The sequence below is a fragment of the Fonsecaea nubica genome, assembly GCF_001646965.1.
Source record: "Fonsecaea nubica strain CBS 269.64 chromosome Unknown Scaff31, whole genome shotgun sequence".
NCBI classification, from domain to species: domain Eukaryota; kingdom Fungi; phylum Ascomycota; class Eurotiomycetes; order Chaetothyriales; family Herpotrichiellaceae; genus Fonsecaea; species Fonsecaea nubica.
Genome location: NW_019173704.1, coordinates 225,749 through 241,500, shown reverse-complemented (window position 1 = coordinate 241,500; position 15,752 = coordinate 225,749). Strand labels below are relative to the sequence as shown.

The following is a 15,752-nucleotide window of genomic DNA, read 5'->3' as shown; positions in this document are numbered from 1 at the left end:
GCCCATGCTGATTCTTGTTGAGGGCGTGGTGGGAGAGGCGGGTCAATCTGAGGTGAAGAATCGAGAGGCAGGTCAAGTTGTTCGTTCAAGGACTGGATATACGCCCACGCTGGGGGTCTCTACTCCTAAATTTCCAATTTCTACAGCCTGAACGCAGAGGCACTGCGAAACACTTGCACGGACAGGAGAGAGAGAGACCAGGGACACTATTAATTACATATATGTGTCAAAAGAATAGGCCTAATACATCATTCCCTTATGCTCAGGTCCGAACGCCGCGCTCATCAGACTGGCAAAATATCAAACCCAAAGTGTAGTTTTTCCCATAAGCCCAACACGAATGTTCTGATTACCCCTGGCTCAGTTCTCTTGTTGACTACTGATTGCAACAAGACTGTCAGATTCGTGTACCCTCGGAGTAGTTCCGCACCAGACGATTGTCTCCAATCCTCTTGAACCCTCCGCACAATATCTATTCTGCAAAACGGTCGTGAACTTCGTAATGCCCGCCAAAGGCCCATGGTCAATCCGTCGTTCAGTATGCCGGACGCCCATGGACTTCTGCGGTGCTACCTTCAAACTCTGGCGAATCCGGACTTTGGTGGATATGGTCGCTTGCTCTGTGTTGTTGCACAAAACCCATATTTGACGGCCGCTCATTGCGAAGATCGGCTCCGTGGGTCCCTAACGCGGATGTGGCCGACTGGCGCATCTGAGTTGTATATGAGGGGTGCACGGTAGCATTCTCGTCTCCATCGCGAAGCACGCTCGACGTGGTCGATTCTGCCCCAGTCGAGTACCTCTTGTTGCGAAATGTTGAAGGCTGTGTATTCGCAAAAGGGATACGGCTAGTACCCAACGTCGACGTTGGCGCTTTTCGGGATGAGAAGTCTGCTGGACGTAAGGTAGACAATGCAGAGTCAGCCAGTCCTCTGTCGCCAGAGTCGCCACCTGATTGTCGTCGTGAACTCTTCCTAGGAATGGCAGGAACTGCTGGGATGTCTGTCTCAGGTACGCGCGGGGGCTTTCCGCGGGATTTTCTTGAAGCCTCCGACCCAATGCGACTGGGCAACTCGATACCACCCACGGATTCTATCAGGGGCAACGACGGCGGCTTTGCCGAGACGGGACTTTCTAGTTCCTCATTTTCCTCATCGTCGTCAGAACCTGCAACGGAGATGTCATCATAGACGCTTTGATGGTGACTCTGTCTCTGGACCTTGGGTTGTGGAGGGGGAGACGAGACTCCCACGCTGTTTTGATCGGTCTGGCTCTCTTCTACGCTTCGGACGTCGTCGTGGTAGGGTTCAGTAACCTGAGGTTCCCGGACAGGAGCAGGTGGTGGAAATAGCCCTGGAGGAGGAGCGCGGGCACTCCTGACCACCTCGAATCCCTTGTTCTTCTCTTTTGTCTTGCCACCCAAAAGATTTTTGAACCATCCGGTGGCTGTGGATACAGGCCCTGTTGGATCGGCCGGCCCAGTTTTGAGCTTCCGCGTCCCGCTGTTAGAAAGAGCAGCTCCACGAACGCCGTAATAGAAGTCAACTTCTCTCACGGCATAGTCGGTCTTTGTCCTCGTCAAATCGTTGCTAATGTCTTCAAAGTCATCATTTTCCACAGGCATCGGAGTAGAAGGTCCTTCGCCGACGTCGTCCTCGACCGCTCCTTCACTTGCTTTAGCACCTTTCAATGACGCTTGGGCTAGATCTGGGCGACTGTCGGCTCCGGCAAGTGCATCCATTGTGTTTCTGCGCGGCGGTCGATAGTATGGGTCTTTTTGTTCCACCTGTCTTTGAATACCGACAATGCCCCCCAGGGATCCAGCGCCACTAAGCCGAACGGTAAGTCGCCTTGATCCCCTGCTGGATCTATCAGGCGTCGCGTTGCCAACAACGCAGCCATCAAGGTTCTGGCTGATCCTGTTGGAGTGCACGCCGCTCTCTAACAGAACGCCCGACGCCGCCGAAACACTGCGAGACCTAGTCTTGGCCATCTGTAGCTTCTGGTGATCATTTTCAACCGTGTTCAGCATGGCCGCGTTCGATGACATGCTATGGCGCGGGTCCTGGGTAGCCCGCCGCGGCATCCGTCGAGAAAGTTGTCGCATTCCAAACACCTTGTTCAACCCACCTCTAGTAGCGGCCCCTGTTGCTTCATCCCGTCCGCCAGCGCCAGCAAGACGAGCAATGACTTCAACCAAAGTTTGTACGGCATTCAGGAAGAACCCAAAAACCATGGTGCAAGCATGAATAATGAGGATTGCATACCCGATCCAGCCTCTCGACGAATCTCCAACGTCCAAGGTAGGCACAAAAGCTATAGAAAGAAGAATGGTGATGAGTCGGATGACCGAAAAACAAGTGTGATAGATGTTCATGGAGGTGGCTGACGGAAATGGCCGGAAAGCGTTGATTGTAAGAATTAGAACAATCTCACATATTGCCAGGAGCACGATTTGCGCGATGCCAGACGGCTGGACCCCTCCAATTGCGATGCCGCGGACAAAGTTAACGACAAGCGGAATCAGCGCAAAAGTGGCGGCGTCGTCACAGTAGGTGTTGTATAGAGGTCCGTAGGCGAGTACCATCAGAAAGTCGTCGAAGAGGAACGAGCGTGGTCTTGTCCGAACAAACAACAACAGTACCCAGATCAAAAAAGCGATGACGACAACCAGCGCCACGGCTGCTAATGCGACGGAGTATGCTGGCCCTTTCCCTGCAATCAGGAGCTGATAGAAAGACAGTGATGCTAGAGGTAGCAAGAAGAAGTTCATAACCAGCCGGACGACATTTCCAGCCGTGAACGGTCCGTTCTTGGAACGGAGATCCTCTGGCGGCTCCCTCTTGATCTTTCGGTAGATCCAGCGGACCGCGAATCCTATTTGCGTTAGAATTGAGACGGCAGCAACAATGACCACCAGCCAGACGATCATATCTGCCCAGACGTCTTTGTCTGAGGTCATGCCGACCAGTTGGCTCATTCGATCAAGACCATATTTGGTGCCCTGACGATATTCGTAGATACCGTCCACCACGCTCTGTGTGCCATTTCCGCCAGTCACAAAACTCTCGTTGAACATAAGCGAGGACCATGAGACGCGGCTTACTGCTGGTTGATAGAAGCCAGGATAATTCAACGACAAACTGCCAGTCAGCACAACAAATTGAACGTATTGCAAGCAGTCCCCGAATCCTGGAGTAACTAGACGTAGCAAGTCTTCGTCACGCCCAAAATTGCTGCTCCAATGAAACAGGTCCACGGACCCCCACGGACTCAGAATGGCGGCGGCGATGGTAGCGACTCCGACCACGATCAACACCACGAGCGGTACAAATCTGAGTATGGCCTTGAGAGATCCTCCTAGATCGGGAGTGATTGTAGCGGTGACGCAGCTGTAATATTGCCCGCTTGCATCACCTGACTGAACTCTCAACGTGGCTTGAAGTGAGGCAAAAGCGTAACTGGAGGATAAATCGTGCGCGACAGAGAATGCGGATAAACGGTCCAGGTCGCTCTGGTTGACGAAGAAGGCGGGAGCCAAAGGACATTCACCTTGGACTACCGACTCGCAAAATCGCGAAGGATCTGCATTCCATGGAGTGTAACCTAGAAAATTGACATGGGTGAAGAGAGTGGTGTACTTGTTGTTTGACTCGCTCAAATCGGGGATCTTTCCAAAGGTGTCATTTGGATCGTTCCACGATGGATCATCAGGAGGGGGATAAGGTTGTTCAGTGGCCTTTCCAGTAACATTGCCATAAATTGTGATATTCAGATGGTGCCGGTCCGAGGTTGAAGAGCTATTGAACACGGCGGATACATTGAAAGGGTCAAATTGTAGGATGCGCGGACTCGAATCGACAATATTGCTGTCCAGACAATTGTGGAATTCAACATAGGCGGCGCGGACGGAAGACACGCATAGGACGAGGAGCAAAACGACCATGGTGAGTGTGCCGGACCAATCCTTTCTCCAGCGCAGACGACGCCGATACTGTTTCTCCTCGACTATCCATGTACGGCCAGCACCTCGATATCCGTCTAGGTTAGTCGAAGTCATTTCTGCGCTGTAGACCTTTGTGCCTCCTCTTCCCAGGCGATAATTCTCCGTCTACCCTAACATCTGGTCTGGTCGCGCGATGGACACGCTTCGAGAAAGTCGAGGTTGAAGTAGTCGAGAATCGAGGACGCAGTCAGATTAGATGTCTCTTCCTAGGAATCAGCCGCCTGCAATGGGGGCAAGGCAGATGTAGTGACAAAGCACATGTAGAAGCTCGTCAATGGCGACTGACAAGAGCGAGTGGATGGGAGACGATCGTCATCTGCTTGGCGGGAGTGTCTCAGATGTGGTGCAAGGAGTTTTTAAAAGTGTGGTTATAGAATCGACGTAGATGCTCAACGAGAGAAATGGCTAGAATGCAGGAAATAGTAAAGTGGATGGAGATGCTATGGATTACAATAGTGAAGGGGTAAGATAAATCCAAGTAACAGTTGTGTTAAACCTGAAGCGAACGTTGAGAAAGGTGGATGGAGGTGGTGAGGAACGCAGAACGCAGGCACCGCCGAAGCAGGAGACGAAACCTGATGGAAGGGAAACTCCAGGGGCCAATGAGAAGGAGCATGTCCTCGGATGAAGACGTTTTTTTTTTCCCTCGTTGGAGATGTTGTTTGAGCAGGTCTCAGCTGGGAAGTTGCCGCTATGAGCGACCCTGTGGCGTCCTTGGGCGTCCTCCGGCTTTGACTGGGCTTCATTTTCTCGGTGGTGCTCGGTCTATTTCTGGTGCACTGGACCATCCGAGCCACCTAGCCCCTCTCTACTACTTGAGGACTAGTAAGTCAATCCCCCAAATGACTCGGGTTGTTCCTCCTGGGCAGCCAAACCAACACTAGGCCCCAGTCTTGGTCATTGTTCCGAGACAATGCTTTACTAAAACTGACGGGGCGACGGCAACCCAACACTCTTCGGAAAGCACGTGCTCTCTTGCTCGAGGATTTGCTTGTACTTGTAAAGAGCAATTCCTGAGTGGTGTTCTTTCCACCCTCATTATCGTCATCCACCTACCTAGGTACCTAGGAGGCACCCTACGTATCCCGGACTTGCGATACGACACAGCATCTGCCGGGGCGGCCACATGCAATTACTACAGTCCATGTATCATGCCATCTATCACCGGGTATCTGTAGAGGAGACACGCCTTGCTCTGCCCTCTTAAGCCCCATTCTGTTCCGCCCGTGCGCGTTTCAACCTCCGTGATATGTCCGCTTTCCGCCACCGTCATCACTGTCCTTGACACGTGCCTTATCTGCACTTCCTCCTTTTGTGTCAGGATACTAGGTAACCAGGCTGCGTTGCCATCTTTGCCGTTGCACTCCAACATTGAAGAAAGGCCATGTCTTCATCGGACTCGATCACTTCACAGAGCAGCTACAATGATTCTGACCAGGAGGCTCCCCGTCATCATACTCGCCATGACACTCACCCTTCCAGACGCTCTGAGATGACCACAGAACCATCAACTCACCGACCGCTGCCCGACCTACCAGCCTCGCGGCCCCTCGCTTCGGGCTCTGGCTCTGGCACAGGAATTGGCCCGAGTAATTCGCTGCTCCCTGCCGTTCTACGAGACCGTCTTCCTCCCCTCCCCCTCTCCGCCGCTGAACAGGCCAATGAAGAGCGAAGGCGAAGCATCATCGCCCTAGATCGCAAGAGGAGGCTTACCAACTCAACAACACATGAAGATGGCAGGAGAAGAGCAAACAGTAGTGCCTTTCACGATCGCAGATTGAACTACGATACCCCTCATGGGCCTCCACCTCCTTTCACGTCCCGGCGTCAGGTCTCATCTGATACCAACATCGACCGACACTACCCAGAGGTTATAGATCTGACAGATTCACCTCCTCCTCCGCCGCCGCCGCCCCCGCCCCCGCCGCAACCCCCGCAAACACCTCGAGGCAATCGGCTGAGCAGGTCGTCGTCAGAAAGTTCACGACGATACGTGGTGCCGAGATGGCAGCCTGATTCTGAGGTCAACGAGTGTCCTATCTGCAAACGGCCCTTTACGTGGATGTTTAGGCGCCATCATTGCAGAAAGTGCGGCAGGGTCGTCTGTAATGATTGTTCACCCCATCGAATCACAATCCCCCGGCAGTTTATCGTCCACCCTCCGGGTCCTGATGTGTTTACTTCTCCCGTGAGTTTTGGAGCGCACCGCTCGGAATCACTGGATTCCAGCGGGACCGACAACGACGCCAACTCATCTCGGAGCACGTTAAGCCCATATTCCTATGGTGCCCAGAGTCAGTTAGAGGGCGGAGAGAAAGTGCGACTATGCAATCCCTGTGTGCCTGACCCTCAACCCGATCCTCTCATGAGGTATCCGCCTGGCCCCGATTTCACATCTCGTGAAGCTCCATGGGGCGCCGGAGGACGGCAAACTATAGGATTGGGCCATGTAGTGAACCACGATGCGAGGCCAAGAGGCCACTCTTTGGGAATAGGAGATTACACCAGGAGTCCTATGGTGGTGGTAAGCCTGTTGTTGTACGATGTAGAATATCGCGCTGACTTTTGCTGTTTTAGGGCAATCCCTATCTTCAACACCAGCATCGTGCCACTGGGCCAGGGTATGGCAGTCTAGAGGCCAGGACGGATGCTTTAGGATGGTTTGGTGCGTACAGAGAACTACCATCACCTACGAGATATCGTTTCCAAGCATCACCAATATCTGCAGGCACAAGCCAATTCGTGGGACCATCTCGGGTATGTATCAGTTTCCCCTTTTCAATGCTAGCCTTCTGATCCGTACAGGATTATTCACCCCATGACGGACGCTTGACATCCAACCGTCCGCGCCCAAGCTATCCGGAGAGCCGACACCCTCGTGATGAATTATTCGACATCACGACACAGCTGCGCCGACCCCTCCCTCGATCCTTACATGCCGTTACTGATAGCTCGTCGGGGCGCCCACGGCTGAAGGAAAGCGATATATGCCCAGTCTGTCGCCGGGTTCTACCCCCTCGCGGTCCAAATGGCGACGAAACGGCCCGTGAAACACATATAATGGATTGCATTAACGCTCGTGATCCAACCTACCGTGCGGAATCTAGCAACGTGGTGGCAGCCGGGAGCTCCGAAACAGGAGGTTATATCGCACAGCCGGACCCCCAAGCATTACCGCATCGACTGCAGATGCTTACGTTTATAGCCACCGAGAAAGATTGCGTTTCGCAAGAAGACGGCCAGGTTCAAGAGTGTTCGATCTGCATGGTTGAATATGATGTGGGCGATGAATTGGTCAGGTTGGAGTGCTTGTGTAAATTCCACAGGAGCTGCATTTTGGAATGGTTGGGACGGAAAGCAGAATGCCCGGTGCATAAGCTGTTAGGATGATGCATGCACACACGTCTCTCCTTTTGATTCTCTGCGGGAAGAATGATGCATGACTGATGATGTGAAAACGAACGATGCTCGGCGGTGTATATTGTTCGTGGAGTATCTTGCTTTGGGTTCCAGCGAAAGGGTTGAATTGGGAGGGAGAGCTTAGCTGCACGCCTGGGTTTGATATTTGAATGGATATTTTCCACTTAGCACGACAACAAGCCGAATGACTCGCATGATCCCTCGTACAAAACATAAAATGTGACATTCCCAGCCACGAGGGTTCGATATGTCATGGTTTCACCAGGCCTGGAAACGGTATCCATATCTCGCAGGCTAAAAGGTATCAGTCAGTCTCAACTTCTATATAGAGTCCTCTGGAGTCTGGACAAAACAGTAGAGGATCCTTCGAAATACGTGATCATGGCCAGTCAGACTCGTGCTGAGCGGCGCCATTGATATTTGTAGCACAAGAGGCCTAAATTTACCATTTAGGGGAGTGAGATTTGCTATTAATATTATATTAAAAGCTTGGGGTTGAGCTTCCAAGTAAAGTAGATTGATTATTGAGTGGCTGTGCACTTAGGGAACTTAGGGACCTAGTGTCTAGGACAACAGCTAGGCGAGCCGGATAAGGGTAGTTTACATAATGCATCTAGGCTGCGTGGGCACCCAATGAGCTCCCTAGGCTCAGGAGAGCCATGCGCGGGTCGCCGAAGTACTTAGCAGCTAGGCACGTCCTTGTGTGTAGGTCGCGCCCACCACCGCCTATGGACGAGTCACAGTAGTCCCGAGCACCCACACCCTGGCTCTCGCTCTCGGCCGCGCGCTCCTCTCTCCCTCTCCCTCCTCTCCTCCTCCTGCCCCCCCTGTCCCCCCCAAAAGGTCGTCATGTCTGACGGAGGGCAGGAATCGCATCAGTCTCCCAACGCCGGACTCGCCTGACCACAACCTCTACCCTGCCCACGAACCCGTGCAACGAAGCAGTCTCACATCCCATTTGTCCCTGGATGGCTGCCTTTTCAAATCACCCTCTTCTCAACTGCTTGATGGCGACACAAATGTCTGCAGGGTGCTTTGGGAAATAAAGAGGAAGCTGTCTCCATCGGCGCTCCGGATCCTATCGACGGCGAGTCGCCATCAACCATCGCCGACCCGACTCGATCAAACAATCACAGGCTAGTACTGTAGTATCAAGACTCGATGGCCAGCATCGACACATTCAATCACATCGATCCAGCCTTGCGAGGCTCTAACCTGAGCAGTCCTCCTAAACCTCGCGACTCTCAGCAGCACTACCACAATCCTGCTCCTGGTGCCTATTCTCCTCTGCAACCGTCTCTTCAGCCATCGCCCAACAACTCGTACCAATCCATCCAGACTCCCAACTACTACCCCACCACTTCACATACGCAGGAAAGTCCTGATGACCAAAGCCCGTCCGGTAATCCCAATGACCCTAATGACATTAAAAGACCGCGCGCCTGTGAAGCGTGTCGACAGCTCAAGGTGAAATGCGAACCCGACGACAACCATCCCACGGGATCCTGCAAGAGATGTGCAAAGGCAAACAGACAATGCATCGTCACCGCTCCCAGTCGGAAGAGGCAGAAGAAGACAGACAGCCGAGTCGCCGAGTTGGAAAAGAAAATCGATGCTCTCACGGCCACTTTGGCGGCAAGAGGAGGAGCTGAGCCCGATGTTGGTGCTGACCCAACCATACCAGTGTCACACCCTGCCTCGCAGGATGCCCGCGTACACACATTTGGAGGTCAATGGCACCAACCTCCACCGCCGCAGCCGCCGCAACCACCGCCGCCGTCGTCAGGGAACGCACATTCCCCGCAACAAGGGGTCAAGAGGAAGATTACAAGTGACTACGAGTACTTTGGGGGAGAGCTACATAAATCCTCCGCTCCGTCATTCAAGCCCCCGATAGGTCACGCCAATACCTATCAACCTGTTCTGGAACATACAACCAAGGCTGATGAACCGACAAGTGTGGATCCGATCGAACGCGGTCTCATCGACATCACTACCGCTAGGAAATGCTTCGATCGTTATATGGCAGAAATGTGCGAGCATCTGCCGATAGTTGTGTTTCCACACGGTACCCACGCCGATGAAATTCGCAAAAATAGACCCATCCTCTTCCTTGCTGTCCTTGCTGTCGCTTCGGGTACCGTACGACCAGATCTTCAACCTGGCCTGATTTTGGAGATCACAAGGGTGCTCGCCGACAAGGTCATTATCCGGGGAGAAAAGTCGCTGGAGTTGGTCCAAACCATTCAAGTCACGACTTGCTTCTATCAGCCTCCAGAAAAATACGAAGAGCTCAACTTCAACCAGCTGATCCACATTGCTGCTGTCATGGCTCTGGACCTGGGCATGGGTAAACGATCGAGGCGCGGTGGGGGAAGCATATGGCGACCGTATCATGAGAACAAGAGACCGCTGTCGGATCCAAATAGTGTGGAGGTGCGACGATGCTGGCTGGGTTGCTATTATATGTGTTCCAAGTGAGTATATCCCCAAACTAGCACTGTTCCACTCTGACCCTACCTTCCAGTTCGTCCATGTCTCTCCGACGGCCGCTACTCATCCGCTGGAGTCCTTACGCCGACGAGTGTATTGATATCCTCACCTCTTCGCCGGACGCGCATCCTTCGGACAAGTACTTTTGTCATCTCGTGCGTGGACAACACATCGCTGAAGATATCGGGTTTCAATTCTCCATGGACGACCCGGCCTCGCCGTTGTCGTTGACCGACCCTCAAACCCAATACCATCTAAAAACATTCGAGCGCCAACTGGTCGAGTGGCAACACGCCACCACTCAAGAAATGATCAAGAAGCCCATCATCCAACACACTGAAGGAATTCTCAATCTGTATATGCACGAAATCGCCATGCACCACAACCATAATATTGACGACTTTCGACCTCCCTACATCTCCACCCCGATTGATGGCCCTCCGGACCCGGATAATGTCACGCCAGCTCATATAGAAGCCCTCACCACCTGCATCAACTCGGCACATTCGGCGTTCGACGCCTTCTTGGCCATGGACGTCCCCGCTCTGCGGGCTCTACCGACCCTTTTCTTTGTTCGGAACTCTTACGCGGCCGTCGCTTTGATCAAGATGTATTCCGCTGTGTCGGCCAAGGGTTCTAAATTCAACATCATCTTTAAGAACAAAGATTTGAAGGTGGAATACTATCTGGACCGAATGATAGAGGCGCTCAGCAAGGCTTGCGAAGGAGGGATGTCCCGCGTGGCGCACAAGTTCACATTAATTTTTAATATGCTCAAGAGCTGGCACATGAAGAGAATAGACTCGGTGAATAATGGAAGTGGGCCAGTCTCAAGACAGAGGACACCAGCAAACGGAATCATCAACGCTCGCGCTGGGAACAACTTGTCACAGTCGCAACAGCCGCCAAACACATACAAGGCTGTTCCACCTCAGCAGGATCCGACAAATTTGGCATGGAATTCACAACACCGCGGTTCTGTTGATGGAGGTGTTCCACAGCCTCACCAGCAGCAACAAGGTCCGCCACGGAGTGGCCTGCAGATGCTCTCCGAGGCAGCTATGGGCCCAGCTCCTGGACCTGGCCCTGTAATGCCTCAACCTCAACCCGCACCACAACAGCAGTGGTCTCATACCATCATGAATAACCCGGCTCAACCCAACAGCATGCTGCCTGGCATCAATCAGATGTCTGCTGGTTATGATCAAGCGGCACCTATGATGCCGTATATGATGCCCGGACCTGGAGGAGACATGATTCCCATGGATTTTACGAATGACGAGCTTATGGCGTTTGGATTCGGAGACGAGTTCCTTGCAATGAACTTTGGCTTTGAGACGAGTGGGTGGCCACTCTGAAAAGACAAAGATGGAGGGCAAAAAGAGAGGCAGCGAGGCCACGCCTTGAGAAAGGGGACCGGATGACCACTGCGCTTTCTCTCCCTTGCTGCGGACGATGATGGTCAGGTAGGTGGCGTGGCCACTCATGGCATATGAAAGACGATACGCACATGATGGCGCACGGCACGGAAAATGGAACTAAAGTCATGGCAAAGGGGGAATATTCACTGCTCATGTTCTGCTCCTATTGGTTTTATTTTTTGGTTTCTTGTACAAAATCTCCTTTGCAACAGGGTTTTTCTCTTCATTTGTCTCTGTCCTTTACGAGGCTGTTCAATGCGAACAAGACGGGGGTAATTGACGGCCGCAACAGACATTTATCAGGCACCAGACAAAGGTTTTCAAGGCAAGACAACGGAGGGAGTTTATTGTGGTCTTTCTTTCGATTCGAATCGCACTGTACCGTTTCGCACTGCACCTGTATTGAAATGAACTTGCGCTACGATGGACTTTGTTTTGTGTGCATTTGCGACCAAATGATTAATTCATGACTCGACTACACTGGATGGAACAGATTCGGTGACCACGGGGTGGGCGCTGTTTGTTGTGCCACTTGGACTTGTACTTGTATTTTCTCCCAATCAATCTCTCAAGTCTCAGTTGTCGTGACGATTGATCAAAGACCCCTGGCCTCGTTTGGCCTGGTCTATTTTCTCGTATTGTATTCATACATTGGATTCAGAAAGGAAGCTCGTGCGGGCTGGGAGCGGGATTGCCCGTGGTCTTTTTTTGAGCTGGGTCGCTGTCTGGCTGGCTGGCGGAGGGAAGCCGTGCTATAATAGACCAGTTGGTAATGGCTGGAGCGCCGTTAAACAGAACAATATCTGTCTGTATGTCTCCTCTCTCTGCCTGGCTCTTGGGAGAGGGAAAAAGTTTTGAATCTTCCTTCCATCTCAACCTCAAAGACTTCGGGCGGGAAAGAGCTGTCCCTTGCTGTCGCTTGCTGTGAGAAACAGAGTGACTCTCTCTGTCAGTGGCTCCCTCTCTCGTTCTCTCCCCCTCGTCCCTGTTTTCCATCAAAGCGGCTGGCTGCGCGCTGTGACTTGGTCCTTTATAGCGAAACGCCTTCGTCAAGCTCGGCATGGCTCAACTCCTCTGCCAGCCCCGTTCGTAGGGCCTTGACAATATCCTGTCCACGTACATCCTCCCCGGAAAACTGGTCCCTCCAGTCCCATCCCCTCTCCTTTGGAACGTCAGCCTCTTTGCCCTTCGCCTTTTGGCCCTTTGGCCCTCGGACTAAAACTTCACTACCACTCGCGCTCGTCATGTCAGTGGTCATGCTCCTACCCAGCATCTCACTGCCCATAAGCGAGTAAGAGAAACCACTCCCACTTCCGTTGCTCATGGACTTTTTCAGCACCGCTCTTGGACTTGGCGGCCGTGATCCGTGATATTCTCTGATTGCAGCGGCCAGACACTCCTCGGTCGCGCCGTAGACGCGCTCAGAGACAGTGGAAAGATCCTCGATTGCCGCTAGCAACGCATAGATTTGTTCAGTCGTAAATATTCTTTTCTTTTCCACACTGTGTCCTGTCTTCGCCGGGTAGCTGGTTGCGATGATGTCTTGGCTTTGGGAGAGAAGGGCGGTGGCTTCACCCAAGAGCGTCAGTAATCCGTCGACTTGAATCGCACTCTGTCGCTCTGGATCATATAGTCCGCCATAAATGGAATCTGCTGCGGAATTGATCGCCGCCACAAGCGCTCTCGCGGCCGCTCTCCTTCGCGCGAGAGGGCGCGAATTTGTCGTCCTCCCATCGCCAGATTTATCGTCGCGTAGATTATAAAATCGCCGTAGACAAGCGTAACCCACCAGGTAGAATTGCAGCATCTCAGCCGCCTCAGGGTCGACCTCTGCAATATCGACAAGCGCCGTCTTGGGATTTCCCACTAGGCTCCGTAGTCCATCGTCCATTTCCTTCTCCGGGGGATACGCCCTTGACTGTACCAGCGAATAACTGACCAGCACATCTATCAACTGCCGGATCTTATGGCTCGCGTGACTTCTCGCATAGCATAGCAAGGCAGTACCATACTCCTCAGTATTGTCCACGAGATAGTCGCCGAATCTATCAGAAACCTTCCTCGCTTCATCCTGCAATCCTAGATCGGAGCAGAGATTCGTGAGTTTCTCGGTACGATCTTGAGTAGTGACTTGTAGTTGCTCGACAAAATTGCTCACGGCGGCGTGCATCGCCTCGCGGTCGTCCAGGCGCGTAACAATGGATATCGAAACTTCCCAGCCTTCTACTGAAGAGCCGTCCGGAAGATGGAGGGCTGTTTTCTCGAAAAGCCGTTCGGCATATGACAACAATAAGTCATCTTTGGAAATCCCTTGCTTGGGAGCGCCATAGCTGAGGACCATGAGATCATCTTCACTCAGACCTGTTGGTGTAGCCTGTGGTTCTTCTTCCAACCAGCCAGCTTTGGCTCCAACTTCCGCCACAGATGAAGCAATGCACTGAGACAAGGTGCGCAGAATCGTCAAGGCCCCTTGACTACTTCCTTGCAAAATGCAGCCCAAGCCTACCTCGACTGGGGACATTGCATTGATCTGGAAGGAATTTTTGTCATTGGGATCGGTAACACAGAGGAAGGCGTCCCTTAAACGTGCTAGGTAAGGATTGAGGTCTTCGTCCTGTTTGGTCAGGTTATTAGCCCGACTAACGTCGAAACTCCACTGCGCTACTGCTGCAGTATCTGCGGTGCCATCCCACCATATGGTCAGTGAGGTAGCGGCCTCGAGCCAGTCTTGTGATTGGGCTGCAATCTCTTCAGCACTGCCGAGAAGTATGCTGTAGAGAATCTTCAGGTTCTGAAAGACGGTCCATGGAAGGTTGGATGATGATTTTTGGCCCACCTGTCCCAGAAGACCCGTCTCGGGCTTGCGCAAGCCAAAGTTCTCAGCCTCGAAGGGAGACTCGTCTTCATCCCGACCACTGACCTCGTCAGACAAATTGTCCAGTGCAGCTTCAACAGCGGTGCGAAAGACATCCCACTCTGGACCGGCAACATTCCAGTCACCCGACTGAATCGCTGGGCAGGAGTTGAGCAGAACCCGAGCTCGGTAGATGACGCTTTGCACTGTCTGAAGTTGAGCACCCTTGTACCCGGCACCGTCTGCACCGTCATCCATGGCGGAAGCCGCATACTTGAAGTCGGCATCCGCGAAAAGCTGCATGACTTGTTGCAATTTACCTCGCAGCGTCAAACTCTGAACAGCGTCCCAGAAGAGCTCATGTGAAGTGCAGTTAGGTCGAGCAGAGGCAACTGCTCTGTGCATTTGATCGTAAGAGACATGATAGTTGTCGAGCCAATCGAGCAGGACTCGAGGAGTCGGAATGGCCACCTTATCTGGCGAGGGTGGGGGATGGCGAAGGACGAGGAGGAGTGAAGCGAGATAGTTGGCCTTCGTAAAATGGGGAGCGGTGGGTTGTGGACCGATGTCGTTGCTATCCAGCGAAGGCCGATCTGGCTCAGCAAACCGTTGCCATTCCTTGATCAGACTGTAAACATATTCTGCGATAGCTTGGTGTATATTTTCACGGTCTTTGAGGTACTGAGATTGTTCGTCTAGTTCCCGAAGGATTTGTTCTGTTTCGAGGATCACCTCATCTGGTTCCGTGACAGAGGCTGGTCGCGCCCTGGTTCCCATGTCCCTAGCGAGATTGAGTACAACTGTGTCGTTCCCTTTGTGAGGGAGCGCAGAGATCCTCGTTGAGTTGCGGAAAGATTTACGCGGCGCAGATACCCTGGAGTCTCTCGTGCTCATAGTACTGAATTTCATCAGTGAAACCGGTTGTCGTTGATCGACGGATCGAAAGCCACGGCTCTGTTGAAACTGGCTCGAGTCCTCCTGATAATCGTCTTCATCCATGTCTTGGTCCTCATCTTCTCCCCCGTTGTAATCATTCGCGACCCTGGCTCTTGAGAAAACTTGTTGAGCGCCATTCTTCGGTTGTGGAGGGTTCTTCAAGCTGGAGGATTGCTGAGGAGGAGATCGTGCAGGTTTGGAGAGCTGGAGTTTGCTGACGCCAGTGCCAAACGTAGAGCTGCCGAAGATCTGAGAGGGCGGAGGCGCAATGGGAGTGGTGCTAGCCAGTTGAGGAGGGTTGGAGGACAAAAAATTCGTCCCTCGAGTAGCGGGTGTTCTGCCCGGCGTAGAATTGATGCTGGACGAATAGTCCACCGAGAATTTGTTCATGGTGACTTAGATGAGGATAGCATGGCCTGAGTAATTATGGGAAGTTGTATGGAGCGCGGGGGCAGTTGGAATTAATTGTGTTTGGTAAGTTGATTGATCGCGTCGACTGACGCGCATGAGGCATGCATGAGCTGGCACCCAGGCTGGTGCCCAGGATTGCCAGCTTAGTCATCCAGTCTGGATAGACTGCGCCTCTGCAGCATTAGGTGAGCGCAATGCTTGCACCTCGACC

The 15,752-nt window shown here is 52.7% G+C and overlaps 3 protein-coding genes across 3 annotated transcripts; 1 reads left to right on the top strand and 2 right to left on the bottom strand.

Annotated features, from left to right (window-relative positions):
- Window positions 1–535: 535 nt before the first annotated feature.
- Window positions 536–3,946, bottom strand: AYO20_05410 (hypothetical protein; the record flags this gene model as incomplete). Its single annotated transcript, XM_022643704.1, has 1 exon — window positions 536–3,946. One exon carries the CDS (start codon window positions 3,944–3,946, stop codon window positions 536–538), a length of 3,411 nt encoding a protein of 1,136 aa, XP_022500371.1.
- Window positions 3,947–8,587: 4,641 nt separating this feature from the next.
- Window positions 8,588–11,277, top strand: AYO20_05409 (hypothetical protein; the record flags this gene model as incomplete). Its single annotated transcript, XM_022643703.1, has 2 exons — window positions 8,588–9,903; window positions 9,954–11,277. The coding sequence occupies 2 exons, from the start codon at window positions 8,588–8,590 to the stop codon at window positions 11,275–11,277; spliced, it is 2,640 nt and encodes an 879-aa protein (XP_022500370.1).
- A 1,093-nt stretch (window positions 11,278–12,370) lies between these two features.
- AYO20_05408 (hypothetical protein) lies at window positions 12,371–15,520 on the bottom strand (the record flags this gene model as incomplete). Its single annotated transcript, XM_022643702.1, has 1 exon — window positions 12,371–15,520. One exon carries the CDS (start codon window positions 15,518–15,520, stop codon window positions 12,371–12,373), a length of 3,150 nt encoding a protein of 1,049 aa, XP_022500369.1.
- Between the last annotated feature and the right edge of the window lie 232 nt (window positions 15,521–15,752).